The 20,536-nt window shown below is 44.8% G+C and overlaps 1 protein-coding gene across 1 annotated transcript; it reads right to left on the reverse strand.

The window, feature by feature from the left end:
• Positions 1-3,120: 3,120 nt before the first annotated feature.
• LOC306646728 (uncharacterized protein) lies at positions 3,121-20,536 on the reverse strand. Its single transcript, XM_079115385.1, has 4 exons — positions 19,576-20,536; positions 6,710-6,836; positions 6,449-6,509; positions 3,121-5,054 (listed from the first exon to the last, which is right to left on the reverse strand). The coding sequence occupies exons 1-4, from the start codon at positions 20,074-20,076 to the stop codon at positions 3,497-3,499; spliced, it is 2,247 nt and encodes a 748-aa protein (XP_078971511.1). The 5' UTR covers positions 20,077-20,536; the 3' UTR covers positions 3,121-3,496.

Here is a 20,536-nt window from a genome sequence, read left to right on the forward strand (position 1 = left end):
TCAGCAAATCTAGCTCTGCCCGGAACTGAGGTGGAGGCCATACGCCTGGCTGAATCCCTCATCAGACTCTACTTTGCTCTCCCTCCTCTCACTCCCTGGTCCTCCTCCCACACTCGGGTCCTGGCGCAGTTGTCTCAAGAAGCCACTGAGGGCAGCTGTGCTGGACATGGGCTCAGAGAAGCCGGAACACCATGGGACCGCCCCAGACTGGCCTTGGGGGAGCTGGATCTTCAGAGCAAGGAATCTGGGAGGTCCTAGAGCAGGCGATGTGACTAGAGGCCAGTCCTAGGTTAAGGCCCAACAGATAGCCGGATGCAGACAGGCAAAAACCCTGGTGCACCCTGGGCTTCTAGAGAGTTCTGGTTCTGTTACCTAGGAAGATGTTGGGATTAAGCCCCTGCTTCAGTTGAAACAAAGTTACTTGCTCCCAGTGGCCCCACCCTTGTGCCAATCCACTGGCAGCTCAAGGAGCCCAGGAGGACACCCTACCCGCAGGCAGTGTGAAGACCAGGGTTTGAATGTGCCTCTCAGCCGCTTGTAGTCACCCTCTGGAACTGGGAGTCCTGGGCCCAGAGAGATGAGGGAGGAGGAGGGGACGCCTGTGTGTTGCTGGGAATGACCTGGGAAATTTTCCCAAGTCTCCCTCTCAAGGACCACTGGGCCGTGTCCTGTATAGGGCCAGTCTTTGCAAGCACCAGCGGCCAATGTTCCTTAGTCCTGCGCTGACAGGGACTGGCCCAGGGTGGACGCAGAGGCCAGGATCATCTTGGCTTTGTAGTGTTCCCAATATCTCCGCACTGGGCCTGTTTGGCAGAAGCCAGCTCAGAATGCCAGGGTGGGTGGCTTCTGCCACGGCCGCACAGGGGCCTAGGTCACCCAGTACCACTTTTTTCTAAGTATCCCTTCAGGAGAGACCAGGCCAGGTCAGCTAGTGCTGTCCAAGGAGGATCCCTGTGCTCATCGACCATCAGGCCTGGTACTGAAGGTAAGCCCCCAAATAATATTTTTCATTTATTTATTTATTTTGTGATACTGGGGATTGAATCCATGGCCTCACGCATACCTTACTACTGAGCAGTGCACCTCCAACCCCTTTTACTTTTTTTTTTTTTTTTTAGGACATTATTTAGTTGCAGATGGACACGACTTTATTTTTTAATGTGGTGCTGAGGATAGAACTCAGTGCCTGTCAAGTGCTGGGCGAGCCCCACCCCAGCCCACATTTCATTTTGGGACGGGGTCTCACTCAGCGTCCCTGCTGCCTTGGACTCACTTCCTGCTTGAGCAGCTGGGATTGCAGGCGTGTGCTGCTGAGCCCAGCGGCCTGCGTCTCCTTTGTCCTCATCACCTTCCGCCTGTGAGGGCCATTTCTGGCACACTGCTTTCTTCTGAAACAAGGACCCACCGACTGTGAAGCAGAAAGGAGACTTCACCAGACGCCGAATCTGCTGGCACCCGTGGACTCCCCAGCCTCTCGACTGTGAGAAACGGTTCCTGTCACTTAAGAACTGCCCACTGTCCGTGTTCTGTTATAGCAGCTGGAACGGACTGAGACAGTCACCTTCTGAAGAGACAGTCGCCCCTCCAAAGATGGCACGGAGGATCCCTCGTCCAGCTCTCATACTTCGTGGGGTACGCCTCCCCTTTTCCTTTTTTTTTTTTTTTTGGTACTGGATATTGAACCCAGAGGCACTTAACCACTGAGCACATCCCCACATCCCCATTTTCTTTAGCTTGAAGCTGTGAGTTAAAATTGTCTCCTTCTCCCTCCATTTTCTGGCTCGTAACTTAATTAAGGACATCCCCGAAATGTTTTGCTTTTTGACAATACTGAGGGTGGAACGTGGCTCGCACATTTTTATTTTGAGACTGGCCTCACGCCCGGGATCCTCCTCGCTTTGCTCCTGAGCTGCTGCATATACAAGGTGTTCTCTACTACTCCTGGCTTCCTTCTCACCGTGAGAAAGGGTCAAGCTTGGCCTCTGTCTTGTGATTCTCCTGCCTCAGCCTCCCCAGGCACTGACCCACTGCTCCGAGCTCTTAGGATCTTTGGGTTTTGTTTGTTTTTCTGGTACTGGGGATTGAACCCAGAGGCATTTACCACTGAACCACATCCCAGACTTTTTCTTTCTTTTTAAAGACAGGGTCTCACCACATTGCTTCGAGCCTTGCCAAGTTCCTGAGGCTGGCTTCAAACTTGCAGTCCTTCCTGCCCTAGCTTCTTGATTGCTGGGATTACAGGTGTACACCCCCACTGTGCCCAGCTCTGTGTAGCTTTTGAACAATAGGAATTTATTGTCCTAACCTCTCTGGAGTCTAGAAGTCCAAGCTCGGGATGTGGGAGGGTTGGTTCCTTCTTGGGCCCTGTCGGGAGAATCCCTTCCAGACCTTTCACCTCGCATAAGGTGATTTTCTGGCAATCTGTGGTATTCCTTGGCTTGCAGCAGGTGAACCGACCTCTGCCTTCATCTTCATGGGGTGCTCTTTGTGTGTCAGTCTGTGTCCCTGTGCCTGCTCTCTTTACTTCCTTGGTACTGGGCACTGAACCCAGGGGCAGCTTGACCACTGAACTATGTCCCCAGCCCTCAACCTTGAACTTGTCATGAATAACAAAGGTGCTTCCAATGCCCCTGGGAACTCTGTGCCAGGAACCTGAGACAAAGACCAAGTAGCTACTTCCTATTGTCAAAGGCAAAGCCAAGAGCGGTTGCAGCTCAGGAGTACGGCCCTTGCCCAGCACGCTCGAGGCCCTGGGTTGGATCTGCAGCACCACACGCACGCACAAATTACAACACATTATAAATGGAATTGCCTTTTATTGCCAGGCAGCAGTGGCAGACCAGTTAATTTAAAAATATATATATTTTTAGTTGTAGATGGACAGCATACTTTTATTTTATTTATTGATTTTTATGAGGTGCTGAGGATCAAACCCAGTGCTTCACCTGTGCTAGGCAAGCACTCTACCATTGAGCTACAACCCCAGCCCAGCCCAGTGACTTTTGTAAGGTGAAAACAAGGAAACAACAGTAGGAAAACAAACAAGTAATCAGCATCAGAGGACTCATTTGTAAAGGTTAAAGCAGAGAGGACTTCTTTATTATGCTGACTCAGGCAGACCAAGATTACAGGTGTGTGCCACCACACCTGGTTATAAAATTTTTTTTAATTTTTTTTTTTTTTTTTGCTGTAGATGGACACAATACCTTTATATTATTTATTTACTTTTTTTTTTTTTTTAATGTGGTGCTGAGGATCAAACCCAAGGCCTTGCATGTGCTAGGCAAGGGCTCTACCACCGAGCCACAACCCCAGCCCTAAAAAATATTTTGACTCATCGTTTCGTTCACATTTTGAATCTTCCAACCCGTCACCACGAATGACCTTAATCTAGCTTTCTAGATCACTTTCATTCACAGGCTGTTCCCAGTGGGAATTTTCATGGCTGAAAGGTATCTGCTGGAACTGCAGACGTCCTGTCACATCCACTGGGCTTCTATCTCCTGTGCACCCTCACATGTTTGTTTAAGGACGTGGACAGAGTGAAGGCTTTCCCACAATGCTTACATGCAAAAAGCTTCTCTCCACTGTGAGTTCTTTCATGTCTTTGAAAGGAACTGCGAAGACTAAAGGCTTTCCCACATTCCTCACACTTGTAGGGTTTCTCGCCGGTGTGCATCCGCATGTGTCCCTGAAAGCTTGTGGGGTAAATGAAGGCTTTCCCACACTGCTTGCACTCGTAGGGTCTCTCTCCGGTGTGTGTGCGCTCGTGTATCTGAACATAACTGGAACAACTGAAGGCTTTCCCACACTGCTTGCACTCATAAGGTTTCTCTCCAGTGTGGGTTCTCTCATGCGTTCGAAATGCACTGAGAAAAATGAACGCCTTCCCACAGTCCCTGCACTTGTAAGGTCCGTCTCCAGTGTGCGTTATCATGTGTCTTCGAAAGTTTTCCAGAGAAATGAAAGCTTTTGTACATTCCTTACATTCATAGGGTTTCTCTCCAGTGTGATTTCGTTCATGTATTTGCAAATCCAGAGGATAATTGAAGGTCTTCCCACACGTTTTACATTCATAGGGCTTCTCTCCAGTGTGAGTCCTTTCATGTATCCGACAGTAACTGAGGCGACTGAAGGCTTTCCCACATTCCTTACATTCGTAGGGTTTCTCACCAGTGTGCACCCTTGTGTGAACACGAAAGGCTGGGCGGGCACTGAAGGCTTTCCCACATTCCTTACACTTGTAGGGTTTTTCTCCAGTGTGAGTTCTTTCGTGAATTTGAACAGACGTGGAACACCTGAAAGCTTTCCCACATTGTTTACATTTGTAGGGTTTCTCACCAGTGTGGATTCTTTCATGCACTCTTAAAAAACTGGGACGAATGAATGCCTTCCCGCATTCCTTACATTTGTAAGGTCTATTTCCATTGTGCGTTATCATATGTGTTTGAACAGTTGTTCGGGAAATGAAGGCTTTCCCACATTCCTTACATTTATAGGGTTTCTCTCCAGTGTGGGTTCTTTCATGTATTTGAATAGAACTGGGGCAACTGAAGGCTTTCCCACACTTCTTACATTCATAGGGCTTCTCCCCAGTGTGAATCCTTTCATGAATCCGAAGAGAACTAGGAGATCTGAGAGCTTTACCACAGTGCTTACACTGATAGGGTTTCTCTCCAAAATGTGTCCGTTCATGTGTCTGAAAGGGCTGGTGATATATAAAGATTTTCCCACACTGTTTACACTTATACGGGTTTTCTCCAGTGTGGGTCCTTTCGTGTCTTTGAAAGGATTTGAGATAACTGAAGGTGTTCCCACACTCCTTACATTTGTAAGGCTTATCTCCATACTTACATCCATAGAATTCATGTCCAGGGTGAGAGCGGATGTGCCTCGTAAGGGATGAATGAAGCATGAAGACTTTTCCACACACACTACATTCATATGGTTTTGCTCCAGAAGTTTTCTTGGTCACACTGACACTTGGAATCTGATTGAGGGTCTCTCCAGACGGACCACCTTTACTATCACAGAGTCTCTGTACCATATGACTTCTGTAAAACATTAGAAGCACATTAATAATGTTATATTTTACATTAGATCCCAGTTTTATTATTTCCAGAAAAACTTCAGGATTTCTGCCCTGTCTGAATTTTTTTTAAGTGATGGGGTTGAACCCTGGGCCTCATGCATTTTAGGCAAGTACCCTCTCACTGAGCTACACCCCAGCCCTGTCTGAACTGTTTGAAAGTGAATATATGACAGCTGGGGATATGGCTCAGTGGTACAGTGTTACTGGAATATGTAAAGTCCTGAGTTTGAGTCCAGAACCGCCCCCACACACACACAAGTGAATATATTCAATACTCTGCAATGGGCTTCTCTATAACTTATGATATCATATACTATTGCCAAGTAAGATATTTTTCAAACATGGACCATCTATGTCATTTGAGAAAATGTTTTTGGGCTAGTGTGCACAGTGGTGCACACCTGTAATCCCAACTACATGGGAAACGGAGGTAGGAGGATCTTAAGTTCAAGAACAGCCTGGGAAACTTAGTGAGACCCTGTCTCAAAATAAAAAAGGGCTGGGGATGGGCACAGGGGCATATGTGCCTGTAATCCCAGCTACTCCAGAGGCTGAGACAGAAGAACCACATGTTTAAGTCTGGTCTTGGCAAGTTCAAGGTCAGCCTCATAAAAATAAATAAAAAATAAAGATATTGTATTCATCTACAACTAAAAAGAGAAAGAAAGAAAAAGAGCTAGGGGGTAAGGAAGATAGCTCAGTGGTAGGGGACTAAGTTCAATCCTCGGTACCACCAAAAACCAAAACAACAGCAACAAAAGGGCCACGGGCGCAGCTTTGTGGTAGAGTCCCTGGCTAAATGCCCAGTACTGCAAAAGAAAAAAAATTTTTTTTTTTTTTTTTTTTGTGAAAATTGCTAAGAAAAAAATCAATTTGAAGTTGAATTTGTTTGCTTGCTTTAAAAAAAAACATACTAGCTGGGCACAGTGGTGCATGCCAGTAATCTCAGCGGTGTGCGAGGCTGAGGCATGGGGATCGAGAGTTCAAAGCCAGCCTCAGCAAAAGCAAGGCCCTAAGCAACTTGGTGAGACCCCGTCTCTACATAAAACTGAAAATAGGGCTGGGGATGTGGCTCAGTGGTCAAGTGCCCCTGAGTTCAATTCCTAGTACCAAACAAGCAAAAAAAACAAAATACCCTAAAATATCATATATACTGGGACGTTTTTCTTTTTTCTTTCTTTTTTTTGAGTTGTAGATGGACACAATACCTTATTTTACCTATTTATTTTTATGTGGTGCTGAGGATAGAACCCAGTGCCTCACACGTGCCAGGCAAGCTCTCTACCACTGAGCTGCAACCCCACCATGCTGGGACTCTTTTGAGGGACATTGCTTTCTCTGGTACGCACAACTCACCTTAGATTTCTCCTCTGGGTTTTGTACTCATCTTTGATCTTCTGGTCTTCACATATATCTCCTAAAATACAGATCCAGAAAAATCATTGTAAGTTGTTAGGAATTACAGCAACATTACCAGATCCGAGGTCCATAATGAGCTAATTGTGACTGGTTTATTAACCAGTGTATTTACTTTTCATCTTCTTCATCTTAAAATAAGAATGAACAAGATACACCCACCCTATAATTAACTAAGTGAAGGGATGACGTCGCCCTTACCCACAGAGGCCAGGTTCCGGAAGGTTTCCTGCATCACATCTCTGTAGAGCTTCTTCTGGGAAGGATCCAGCAGAGCCCACTCCTCCTGGGTGAAGTTCACAGACACATCCTCAAAGACCACGGAGTCCTACAACACCCACATATGTGCACAGGATGAGTGAGATTAATAGGGCTGGAGGCCTGTACTCAAATTCCTAAATTCACACACAATTCCAAACATCTATTTTTTGCCTTGGTCATCAGTTTCTCTCTGTCTACACTCACTTCTGTATGATGACAGGGCTTGGGACAAGTGGACTTGCAGCTACATTTTTACTATGGTCACTGTGAGTCCTATTGGTCCTATTGGAAAAAGCTGGGCATGGTGGCACATGCCTGTAATCCCAGTGACTCAGGAGGCTGGGGCAGGAGGATTCCAAGTTCAAGGCCAGCCTCAGCAGCTTAGCAAGACCCTGTCTCAAAAGACAAAAAGGGCTGAGCATGTGGCTCAGTGGTTAAGCGCCTCTGGGTTCAATTCCTGGCACATACAGCTGCTGCTCAGAAGCAGGTGGGAGCAGAGGCCCAACTAGTGTTTGACAGGAGCCGTGGAAGTAGCAGCCCTCCCTTACCAGATACGTTCCAGGAGTTTAATCCAGATGCTGGGCACAGATGGATCTGGAGAGTATCATGCTGAGGGAAATAAGTCAGTCCCCAAAACCAAAGGCTGCATGTTTTCTGTGATATGTGGAAGCTAAACACATTAAAGCCGGGATGCGGGGGAGGAGAGAAGTTCAGTGGATCAGACAAAGGAGAAGGAAGGGAAGGGAGGGGGTTAGGAACAGGAAATCTAACATCTAACATGATTTTAGAAGGAATCTAACATGATTTTCCTATACACACCTATGAAATTAAGTGAACCCCACCACAGTACCTGCCACAAGAATGGGGTCCTAATTAGAATAAGATATATCCTGTGCTTGCATAATTTTATCAAAATGGATTAGTCATGTATTAACTGAGAAGAACCAATAAAATAAAATTGAAAAAAAGATGCTGGGCACAAGGCCCTAGGTTTGATTCCCAGCACCCCAAAAAAAAAAAAAAAAATATTTCATGAAGCCAGGTGCGGTGGCCCATGCTTGTAATCCCAGCAGCTCTGGAGGCTGAGGCAGGACAATCGAGAGTTCGAAGCCAACCTCAGCAAAAATCGAGGCACTAGGCAACTCAGTGAGACCCTGTCTCCAAATAAAACACAAAATAGAGCTGAGGATGTGGCTCAGTAGTTGAGTGTCCCTGAATTTAATTCCTCATACACCCCTCAATTTTTTTTAATGAAATGTGATTATTCATACTATCCCACTGTCTTTTTGTTTTGTTTTGTCTTTTGTTTTTTATACTGGGATTTGAACCCATGAGTGCTCTACCACTGAGCTATGTCCCCATTTTTATTTAGAGAAAGGGTCTCACTAAGTTCCTTAGGGGCCTCGCTAAATTGCCTAGGCTGACCTTGAACTTGCAGTCCTCCTGCCTCAGTCTCACAGACATTCTTGTGCTTACAAGGCAAGCACTCTACCAACTGAGCTATCTCCCTAGCCCCAAAATATTTTTTAATAATAGTTTTTAATCTTTCAACTTACATGGGGCCATGATAACTAATTTAATTAGGCATAAGGCAGGAGTAGCCCCATTTTTTCAAGCCAATTTAGAAATGCGAAAGACTTGGCTTTAGGAGCCTGGGGGTATAGAGCATTTGCCTTGGAAGCAATAAGTCCTAACACAGCAAAGAACAAAACAAAAGACACAACAAAAGAAAAACGCAACTAAAAATTAAAAATGGAGATCCAAGATGGCAGACTAGAGGGAGGCTGCATTCCTTGCTACTCCATAACTTGGGTTTCAAGCAGAGGAAATCTGTTTCTCTGTGAGGCAGTCTTTGCTGCTTATTGATCCCCTGCTGTTTACCCCTTTTGTCCACTTTGATCACCCACAGTCTGCCAGCACATCAACTGCAGATTGCTCACTGACTAACGCCTATCATCCGCCATTTGCCTGTTTACCTGCCTCTTGCCTGCCCATCTCCTGCCTTTCACCTACCCATCACCCACTGCTCAAGGTCACCTGCTGATCATTCACTGGTAGCCTGCAGATCCACTGCAGACCGCCAGCGGATCACCAGCTGCCTGCTGTTGCCTGGGAGTCCACTGTCACAGTACCTGCAGGTTTGGTTACACGTGGCTGCCACCATCTTGAGACAACAGCCAGGACCTGCAGGACCCCTAGCCCAACTGACTACACTGAGCCTCCAGGACCCCTCAACCAGACCAACTATACCCCACCTCAAGGACCCCTGTCCAACCACGCCCACACCCCGAGCTGCAGCTCCCCATTTTCCAACACATTTGGAAGCCAGAGCAGCCATCTTGGATTATCCTGGAAGTGGTAGCACCCATCTTTATGTGGGGCAAATTCCACCCTGAGATGCCTGCTGGAGACTGGAAGCTCATTTTCAGGTACCTCTTATGCATCAGGCTACTGAAGACTGGGAGATCTGAATATTATATGACTGTAATAGTGTAGGTTTTTTTTCTCTTTTTCAAAATTTTTAAGTTTTTATTTCATTTTTTCTTGCTCTATTTTCCTTTTGTTTACCTGTTTCCTTAGATTCTCTTTCTCCCTTTTGTCATGATATAAAAAACTTCTTTTGATTACACTTTCACTCTACCATCTAGAACTTTTATATACTCTTATCCCACTAACAGTTACATCCTACACCCTCCCCATCCTCTTTGTCCTCCATTAGAAACTGCAGACCTTATTGCAAATCTGTTTGTTATACTGTAGATAATAACTGAACTCATTCTGTTTATTATGACAGTATTGCTAACATCTTCATAGGGGCTATTTGGTTTAGGGTTGCATATTTTCTGTACTGGGCACTGCTAATATTGATCTCCCCCTTAAAGAAGAGGTTTTGGAAACCTATAGGGTCACTATAAGCCTATAGGGTGGAAACTGCAATACCCCAGATCTGCATTGCTAGAGGGGAAGATACATGAACAACATGAAAAAACAAGGGAAGAAAATGATCCAAAAAAACCTACATTCTATATTAATAGAATTCAGTGACAGCATGGTAGAAGAAATGTCAGGAGTTCAGAATATACATCATTAAAATGACTCATGAAGCAAAGAATGAGAAAAGAGAGCAAATGCAGGCAATGAATGATCACTCCAATAAGCAGTTGAAAGAGCAACTGCCGGAAGCAAAAAGATCATTTCAACAAAGAGATAGAGATTCTCAAAAAAAAAAAAAAAAATCAAATGGAAATCCTTGAAATGAAGGAAACAATAAACCAAATAAAAAACTCAATGGAAAGCATTGCCAACAGACTAGATTACTTGGAAGACAGAACCTCAGACAATGAAGACAAAATATTTAATCTTGAAAATAAAGTTGCCCAGAGAAGATGATAAGAAATCACGAACAGAACCTCCAAGAACTATGGGACATCATGAAAAGACCAAATTTAAGAATTATCGGGATTGAGGAAGGTGCAGAGATACAAACCAAAGGAATGAACAACCTATTCAATGAAATAATATCAGAAACTATTTCCCAAACCTGAAGAATGAAATGGAAAACCAAATACAAGAGGCTTACAGAACACCAAATGCACTAAATCACAACAGATCCACACCAAGGCACATTGTTGGGACTAATGATACATTAACTAACTCAGGCTGACTCCTTACTCCCTGGCAAGTGAGCAAAATCAAGGCTCAAAGGTGGTCTCAAAGGTTCATGACGATAAACCGGACCACCGTTAGGGATTGGTTAACAACAGTTCAGCAAACGTGATCATATAGTGATCACGTGCTTGCCATATAGTCCTATGGGACTCTCACCTTCGTGAACCCCCCCATACCTTGCTGACCTTTAAGCTGATTGGTTCCCACCTAGCCCCCACCCTACATAAAAGCTGTGTGACTTCCTCAATAAACGAGTTCCTGCTGTAACTGGTCTCCCTGACGCGTCTGATTGTCCTCCGCCCAGGGGGCTGGGAGCGGGCAGTCAGCCGGCCCTACCTATCCTTGTCTAACCTTGTTAGGGAGTGTCCTCTTCCCTTGCCACTGGTCAAGAAGGGCAGGGGGGCTTAAGACCCCAATAGCACATTACAATGAAAATACCTAACATACAAAATAAAGATAGGATTTTGAAGGCTGCGAGAGAAGAGCATCAGATTACATATAGGGGGAAACCAATACGGATATCAGCAGATTTCTCAGCCCAGACTCTAAAAGCTAGAAGGGCCTGGAACAACATATTTCAAGCTCTGAAAGAACATGATTGCCAACCAAGAATCCTATACCCAGCAAAACTAACCTTCAGATTCAAAGATGAAATGAAATCTTTCTGTGATAAACAAAAGTTAAAAGAATTTACAAACAGAAAGTTTGTGCTACAGAATGTTCTCAACAAAATATTCCATGAGGAGGAAATGAAAAACAACAATGTAGGTCAGCAAAGGGAGGAACTACCTTAAAGAAAAATCCATTCAAAGAAGAAACAAAGCCAAGTTAAAAACCAAAAGTAAGCCCAAGTGACTGGGAATACAAATCATATCTCAATAATAACACTAAACATTAATGGCCTAAACTCATCCATCAAAAGATATAGACTGGCAGAATGGATTAAAAAGAAAGTCCCAACAATACGCTGCCTTCAAGAGACTCATAGATAAGGACATCCACAGACTAAAGGTGAAAGGATGAGAAAAACCTGCCATGCACACGGACTCAGTAAAAAAGCAGGGGTTTCCATCCTTATTTCAAATAAAGTGGACTACAAGTCAAAGTTAGAAGGGATACAGAAGGACATTTCATACTGCTTAAGGGAACCATAAATCAGGAAGACATAATGGTCATAAATATTATGCCCCAAACAACGGTGTATCCATGTACATTAGACAGATCCTTCTCAATTCCAGAAATCAAATAGACCACAACAGAATAATTCTGGGTGACTTTAACACACCACTGTCACCACTGGATAGACCTTCCAAACAAAACTAAACAAAGAAACCACAGAACTTAACAACACAATCAATAACTTAAGACTTAACAGACATACATACAATATTCTACCCATCAAAAAGCAAATACACTTTCTTCTCAGCAGCACATGGAATCTTCTCAAAAACAGACCATATGTTATGCCACAAAATAGTCCTTAATAAATGCAAAAAAAAAAAACCAGAAACTCTACCTTATTCTCTATCAGATCACAATAGAATGAAATTAGAAATGAATGACAAAATACAAAAACAGAAGTTACTACTACAGCTGGAGACTAAATAATATGCTATTGAATGCAGCATGGATAATAGAAAACATCAGGGAGGAGATTAAAAAAATTCTTAGAGATACATGAGAATGATGATACAACATATCAAAATCTCTGGGACACTATGAAAGCAGTACTAGAGGAAAATTCATTGCATGGAGCGCACTCAAGAAAAGAATAAGAAGTCAACCAATAAATTACCTAAAATTACAGCTCAAAGTCCTAGAAAAAGAATAACAGAACAACACCAAAAGTAAAAGACAGGAAATAATTAAAATCAGAGCTGAAATCAATGAAGTTGAAACAAAAGAAAAATTCAAAAACTTGACAAAACAAAAAGTTGGTTCTTTGAAAAAATAAACAAAATAGACCCTTAGCCTCACTAACAAAGAGGAAAGAGAAAACTCAAATTACTAAAATATGTGATGAAAAATGAAATATCACAATAGACACCACTGAAATATATAACATAATTAGAAGCTACTTTGAAAATCTATACTCCAACAAAATAGAAAATCTTAAAGATATTGAGATTTCTAGAGACATACGATCCTCTGAAACCGAACCAGGAGGACATACACAATTTAAACAGATCAATTTCAAGCAATGAAATAGAAGAAGCCAACAAAAGCCTACCAAGAAAAGCCCAGTACCAGATGGATTCTCAGTTGAGTTCTACAAGACCTTTAAAGAACTTATACCAATACTCCTCAAAGTATTTCATGAAATAGGAAAGGAGGGAACCCTTCCAAATTCATTCTATGAAGCTAGTATCAATCTAATACCAAAACCAGACAAAGACACATCAAGGAAAGAAAATTTTAAGCTGATATCTCTGATGAATACAGACGCAAAAACCCTTAACAAAATTCTGGCAAGTTGAATACAGACACATATTAAGAAGACAGTGCAGCACGATCAAGTAGGGTTCATCCTGGGAATGCAAGGTTGGTTCAGCATCCAGAAATCAATAAATGTAAATTCATCACATAGATAGACTTAAGGTTAAGAATCATGATTGGGCTGGGGTTGTGGCTCAGTGGTAGAGCACTAGCCTGGCATGTGTGAGGCCCTGGGTACCACATATAAATAAATGAATAAAATAAAGGTCCACTGAAAACTAAAAAAGTTTAAAAAAAATCATATGATTATTTCAATAGGTGCACAGAAAGTGTTGACAAAATACAGCACCCCTTCATGCTCAAAACACTAGGAAAAAATAGGGATGGTAGGAACATACCTCAACATTGTAAAGGCTATTTATGCTAAGCCCACAGTCAACATCATTCTTAATGGAGAAAAACTAAAAACATTCCCTTTAAAAATGGGAACAAGACAGGGATGCCCTCTTTCACCACTTCTGTTCAACATCGTACTTGAAATACTAGCCAGAGCAATTAGGCAGACCAAAGAATTAAAGGGATACAAATAGGAAAAGAGGAACTTAAGCTGTCACTATTTGCTGATGACATGATTCTATATTTAGAGGATCCAAAAACCTCCTCCAGAAAACTTCTAGACCTCATCAATGAATTCAGCAAAAGAGCAGGCTATAAAATCAACACACATAAATCTAAAGCATTTTTATTCATAAGCAATGAAACATCTCAAAGGGAAATGAGGAAAACAATTCCATTCACAACAGCCTCAAAAAAATAAAATACTTGGGAATCAATCTAACCAAAGAGGTGAAAGATCTCAACAATGAAAACTACAGAACATTAAAGAAAGAAATTGAAGAAGACCTTAGAAGATGGAAAGATCTCCCAAGTTTTTGGATAAGCAGAATTAATATCATCAAAAAGGCCATTCCCCAAAGGTGCTATACAGATTTAACCCAATTCCAGTTAAAATCCCAATGACATTTCTCATAGAAACAGAGAAAGCCATCATGAAATTCATCTGGAAGAACAAAAGACCCAGAATAGCCAAAGCAATCCTGGGCAGGAAGAGTGATGCAGGAGGTATCACTATACCAGACCTTAACCTACTATAGGGCAATAGTAACAAAAAAGGCATGGTATTGGTACCAAAATAGCAGGTGGATCAATGGTACAGAATAGAAGACACGGAGACATACCCACAGAAGTACAGTTATCTCATACTAGACAAAGGTGCCAAACACTTAAAATGGAGAAAAGATAGCCTCTTCAACAAATGGTGCTGGCAAAACTGGAAATCCATATGCAGTGAAATGATATTAAACCCCTATCTCTTATCCTGTACAAAACTTGACTCAAAATAGATCAAGGATCTAGGAATTAGATCTGAGACCCTTCACCAAATATAAGAAAAAGTAGGCCCAAATCTCCATCACATTGGCTTAGGACCAGACTTCCTTAACAAGACCCCCATAGTGCATGAAATAAAAGCAAGAATCAAGAAATGGGATGGATTCAAACTAAAAAGCTTTCTCTCAGTAAAGGAAACAATCAATAATGTGAAAACAGCCTACAGAGTGGGAGAAAATCTTTTCCACACACACCTTGGACAGAGCACTAATCTCCAAAGTTTATAAAGAACTTTAAAAACTTTACACCCAAATACAAAGAACTCAGTCAATAAATGGGCTAAGGAACGGGGCAGACACTTCACAGAAGAAGATATACAGGCAATCAACAAATATATGAAAAAATGCTCATCATCTCTAGTAATTAGAGAAATGCAAATTAAAACCACCCTAAGATTTCATCTAACTCCAATTGGAATGGCTATTATCAAGAACACAAGCAATAATAAGTGTTGGCGTGGATGTGGGGGAAAAGGTACACTCATACGTTGCTGGTGGAGTTGCAAATTGGTGCAGCCACTCTGGAAAGCAGTATGGAGATTCCTCAAAATAACTTGGAATGGACCCACTATTTGACCCAGCTATCCCACTCCTCAGTTTATACCCAAAGGACTTAAAATCAGCATACTACAGGGATGCAGCCACATCAATGTTCATAGCTGCTCAATTCACAATAGCCAGATTGTGGAACCAATCAAGATGCCCTTCAACAGATGAATGGATAAAGAAACTGTGGTATATGTACACAATGGAATATTACCCAGCCATAAAGAAGAATAAAATTATGGCATTTGCTGGTAAATGGATGGAGTTGGAGAATATCATACTAAGTGAAATGGGCCAAGCCCAAAAAACCAAAGGCTGAATGTTTTCTCTGATAAGTGGATCATGATACAAAATGGGGAGGGGGTGAAGAGGGGGGAAGAGAAGAATGGAAGAACTTTGGATGGTGCAGAGGAAAATGGGCCTAGAGGAAGCAGGGAAGAAAAGATAGTAAACTCAGACAGACAGTGTTACCCTATGTACATGTATGATTACATGAATGGTGTGAATCTACAATGTGTACAACCTCAGAAATGAAGTTGTATCCCACTTGTGTACAATGAATCAAAATGCAGTCTGTAAAAATAAAAATTTAAATTAACAAAAAAAAAGATCCTCCCAGGGCTGGGGCTTTGGCTCAGTGGTAGAACACTTGCCTGGCATGTGTCAGGCACCAGGTTTGATCCTCAGCACTGCATATCAATAAATAAAATAAAGGTCCATTGACAATTAAAAAGAAATGAGCCTCCCAACTTTTAACACACCCACCTCCCATCTGAGGCCTCAAAGGAAGAGACATTTCATTTGGTTCCAGAATTCTCTTCCTCCCACAGTCTCTCTCTATCACCTCACATTTTCAAAGCCCCCGGAACTAAAAATCTTACTCACAGGGAAATATAATTAGAAAGTGGTAAAGAATCCCAGGGTCAAGGTGCGGCCACATTCATCAGATAAAGGGATACAAAGCAAAGGAACACAGACACTCAGAGCAGCTCACACTGGCAGCCGTCACCTCCCTGCAGCTCACAAGGAAAACCCACACTCAGAAGCTAAGCGGGGCTGGGGTCCTGGCTCAGGGGCAGAGTGCCTGCCTATGTGTGATGCACTGCCTTGGAGCCTCAGCACCACACAAAAATAATGTAATGCAATTACTGTATCCATCTACAGCTAAAAATATTTTTTTAAAGAAATAAAATAAAACCAGATTAAAAAAAAAAAAAGTTAAATATATTCCCAAAATCTGAGCCAGACTCTCCCGTCTGAGAGACGTAACCCCTGCAAGGGATGACGACCTCCGGAAGCACCTTCAGGAGCTGCACACACCTCCCGTCCTGAGAGCAGAGAAAAGCCCTCCTTCCCAGACCCCCTTCCCTCCAGGCGAGCAAACTCCCCGCCAGACTGAGACTGAGGTTCTGACCTAAATGAGCTCCCAAACTCATTCACCCTAAATGCAGAAAACAGAAGCCAGACCTCGACATGCACAAATCATGCCTTGAATGCATCTACATTACGGATGGGGACTCAAATATAAGTCAAAGGAAACCAGTTAAAACTTCAGGTGGGCTGGGGATACAGCTCAGCTGGTAGAGTGGTTGGCCTAGGGTTCAGATCCCAGCACCACCAGGACAAAAAAAAAAAAAGAAACTTCACAGGCATCTGGGCAAGGTGGCACATGCTTGTGGTCCCAGTCACTTGGGGGCCCAAGGCAGGAGGACTGCTTGAGCTCAAGAGTTCGAGGCCGGGCCTAGGCAGCATAGAAAGACCTCTCTCTCCTGCCCTTCCCTCCTTCTCCTCCTTCGCTTTTTGACGGGCACTCGGGATGGAACCCGGTGCCTTGCACGCTGGGTAAGCGCTCTACCACTAAGCTCCGCCCCCAGCCCCAAACCCCATCTCCCAGTAAACAAAATAAAAGAACCCAGAGCCTGAGAGGGCTTCACCCTCCCTACACGTCCCCACGACACGCGCTGTGGAGCCCAGCTTTCCCGTTTCCAGCCACTTTTCTCAGCAAAAAGGGTTTTTCTGTGATGGGCCGTGAACAGGCTGCAACCTGCAGGGGAGGCTCCCCAAAAGACACAACTGGCCCTCCATTACTTCCCTGTCTGCTTCAAGCAGGATTTAACTTGGAGTGACTGACCTCGGGCCTCTGCTCCCCGGTCCCGTAGTTTTGAATCGCTACTGACAATTCTATTTACCTTTATTTTTTCCTCAGTTGAACACTGTTCTGTTGTTTTGCATTGTTTACAATCAAGTAAAGAAGACAAGCTGCTTGGAGGTCTGCACTGATTTTACCCCCCGCCCCCCAAGTCTGACAGTGTGTGAGCAGGCGGCCCCCAGGTGATGTCTGGAATGCAGGCATCAGTGTGTCCTGAAAGGCTGCGTGCCCCTGGGGCACGCGGGGGCAGTGACTGTGGGAGCATAAGCACACAGCCCCCTTGCTTTGAGGTGGACTAGGACTTGTGCTCAGCAGTTCAACAGGGTCAGGCTGGCACTACGCACAATCTGAGCCACTCTGGGCTTCCCCCCTTCCTGCTCTGCTTTCCCATGTCCTTACCTACTTGTCCTTATTGCCTGCACGTGAGTGCTGACCTCGGGCACAGCAAAAACTGTAGATCATGAGCTCTAATAAGACAGAGTGCAAGTCCCACCTGCGTTTGTCACTGTAAGGAGGCCAGACTCACTCCTGGGACTCCACTTGCCTTCTTTCAGGCCTTTGCATGCACTTGCCCAGCATGCAAGCCCACATCTATAACCTGAAGAAACAGATCCTGGAACACGGGGCTGCTGATGGGCCCTACAAATGTCCTTCCTTATGTATGCTGTTTGTCCTACAAGCAAGCAGCTACATGGAGACTTTGGGCCAGGAATTCTAAAAAAAGTAATGCCCCTGCTAAGTCAGCTGAAACTGTGGAAGTCCATCCAAAATCCACCAAGAGGAAGTATGAGAAGAAACTGCAATCCCTAGTAGAAATAACTGGAAAAAGTTTTGTGTGCCTAAAAACATTTTACCTTTTATTTTTGGTACTGGACACTGAGTGAAACCCTGAGGTACTTCACCACTGAGTCACATCCCCAGCCCTTTTCAAAATTTTTGAGACAGGGCCTTGCTAAATTGCTTAGGGCCTCACTAAATTGCTGAGGCTGGCCTTGAATTTGCAATCCTCCTGTGTCAGTCTCCTGAGTTGCTAGGATTTCAGGCATGCACTACTAACAACTTTAAATGACAAAAACACAAGCGTTTAAGAATCTGGTAAAATTACTCAAATCTAGTGTTTACATGTAAAGGGAGCAAAAAAATTATAACACACTCTTGTAAACCACAAGTATTCCTTTCAAAAAATGAAGATGTCAGTTAATGATTTCCACAGCAAGAAATGGTTTGCTAAACTATCAATCACATTTGAACACATCTAGATGTTGCTTCTGTACATTGGTATTCCATCTGAAATCACCAAAATAAAGGAACTTGGGCTGGAGGTGTAGCTGAGTATAGAGTACCTGCTGGGCATGTGGGAGGACCCAATTAAAAAAAAATGAATAAAACGAAATAACAGATTTCAGGGGCTGGAGTTGTGGCTCAGTGGTAGAGCGCTTGCCTAGCATGTGTGAGACACTGAGTTCGATTCTCAGCACCACATATAAATAAATGAATAAAATAAAGGTCCACCAACATCTAAAAAATATATGTTTTTTTAAAATAAATAAATAACAGATTTCACTTGTAACAGAATTTATATGCTAAGAGGAAGAACAAATGGAAATAAGTATTTCTAAATAATGTTTTATTGGAATATTTTATTTCACTGGATTTTTTTTTTTTTTTTTTTTTTGTGCTGGGCATTAAACCCAGGCATTGCATATTAGGCAAGTGCTCTACCACTGAGTTACATCCTGAGCTGGGGGAATATTTTATTTTTCATGAGACGCATCTCTTTCTAGTCTCTTTGGAAATGTTGTGCACTCTCTTAGAAAGCTCTAGTTACTACATATATTTTACATCTATTTGAAAACGATACTCAAATACGAGAATAAATATGTCCAAAGTTGCAAAGCCAGGGAGTGTCTGAAGGGACACATCTCCAGGAGAGTTTGCAAAGAGCCACCTCAATCCAAAGGAGTCCCCTTGCATGGCTGTGTCCAGGAAAGATACTAGCAGAGAGCACGGTTTCTGTACACGGTTCCAGAAGGTTATTCTCTTTCCTTTCCAGTGAAATGGCCACAAACTAGGAACGAGCCTTTGAAGAGAGCTGTCCAGGGCTCTGTGGGGAAAAGGTGACTTAAATGCTGCGTGGGTTGGAAATGCACCACGGGGGATAAACAGGGATGCATGCTGCCTTGAGCTGGGGAGCCGGCGATGACGTCTGGAAACGCGGAGAAGGATCTGGAATTTACGGATTTATCATCAGCCCTGGACCAAGCTGGGCGAGGGCAGCCAGCGCTGCCCGCACCTCCGGAGGCCCCGGTGGGAAGCCGACGCTCCTGGGGAGAAAGGAGGGGCGCGCACACCGCCGCTCCTCCCGCGCGCGCGCCACACACGCCAGGCCGGGTCCCCGCGACCCTCGGGCGCCGCACAATCCCGGGGCCGCGCAGGCCGGGGCGGGGGGGACCCGGGGTCGCGGCTGCCGCCCCGCCCCACCCCGCGGCCGAGGGACAGGGGACGGTTGGCGGCAGACTCGGGACGCGACCGGAGCAGCCGGCCGGCCCCACACTCACCATCTCCGGGTCTGGCGGTCCCGGCCTCCTCCCCTGGCCTCCCGCCCGGGCCTCCACGCCGCGGCACGACCACCGAGAGCCCGCGGCGGCGAGGCACCGCGGCGGATGCGGCGGAAGCGCACGGCGACACCCGGGCGCCTTGCGTAGCGTGGCCACACCCTCCTTCCCGGCGGCGCCCTCGGGTGCCTGATCGACAGTGGGGGAGGTCGCAGAGCCGAGCGGACCCCACGGGGCTTGCTGGCTGGAACCTCTTCCCTCCTGGCCCGTTAGCCTCGAAGCAGGACTGCCCCGGACCGGGGGCCGGACGCCGCGGTCTTGGGAGGAGGCGGAGACCGAGGGGTGCGCACGGAAGCCCAGGCCCCGCCTCCAGGTGTTGGACCCCTGAAGAGCCGCCCTGGGCAGCAAGTCTAGAACCAGAGGGTCACCCGGGTCTGCTGCACGGGAGCGAGAGGCCGCGGTGCCTCCAGGAGTCAGGGGCTTGGCATAATCCTGCGCCTCCATTCATGATGTGGTGACCCATGTTTGCAAATATAGACAATGGAAAGTAACGTGGGGTGTAGCTCAGTGTGAGCAGGCCCTTCCACGCCCGCACCCCTTCCTATGTGAAGAGACTGGCTCCATTTGGACTTTTGCCCTGGACAAAATCGAGGCCTCCCATTTTCCCCCCTACTTCGCGTAACTGGAGTTTAGAGAATGAATCATAGCACCCCAGAGCACCCCGCCCCGATGGGTTTCAACAGTACAACCGCAGCCTAGGAGAAGGGGCACTTCCCATGAGCAACGCTCAGTAAAACTCTCAGGCGTACATTTTACACTGGAAGGAAATTTACTTTGAATCAGTTTGTTTTCGCTGTACTGGGGGTTGAACCCAGAGACTCCTGCATGTCAGGGAAACACTGTGTTAGATTGAGAGTGTCCTGTGAGCTGATTTTTTTTGGGGGGGGGGACCAGGGATTGAACT

This window comes from Sciurus vulgaris, assembly GCF_902686455.1.
Source record: "Sciurus vulgaris genome assembly, chromosome: 16".
Lineage (NCBI taxonomy): Eukaryota > Metazoa > Chordata > Mammalia > Rodentia > Sciuridae > Sciurus > Sciurus vulgaris.

What these genes read in the sequence shown, in the direction of transcription:
- LOC306646728 (XM_079115385.1), bottom strand. Translation starts at nt 20,076, where the DNA reads ATGGAGGCGCAGGATTATGCCAAGCCCCTGACTCCTGGAGGCACCGCG. An exon ending in GACCGCCAGACCCGGAGATG is followed by an intron (nt 6,837 to 19,575) that starts GTGAGTGTGGGG and finishes TGGGTGTTGTAG; the next exon opens with GACTCCGTGGTCTTTGAGGA. An exon ending in ACCCAGAGGAGAAATCTAAG is followed by an intron (nt 5,055 to 6,448) that starts GTGAGTTGTGCG and finishes AATGTTTTACAG; the next exon opens with AAGTCATATGGTACAGAGAC.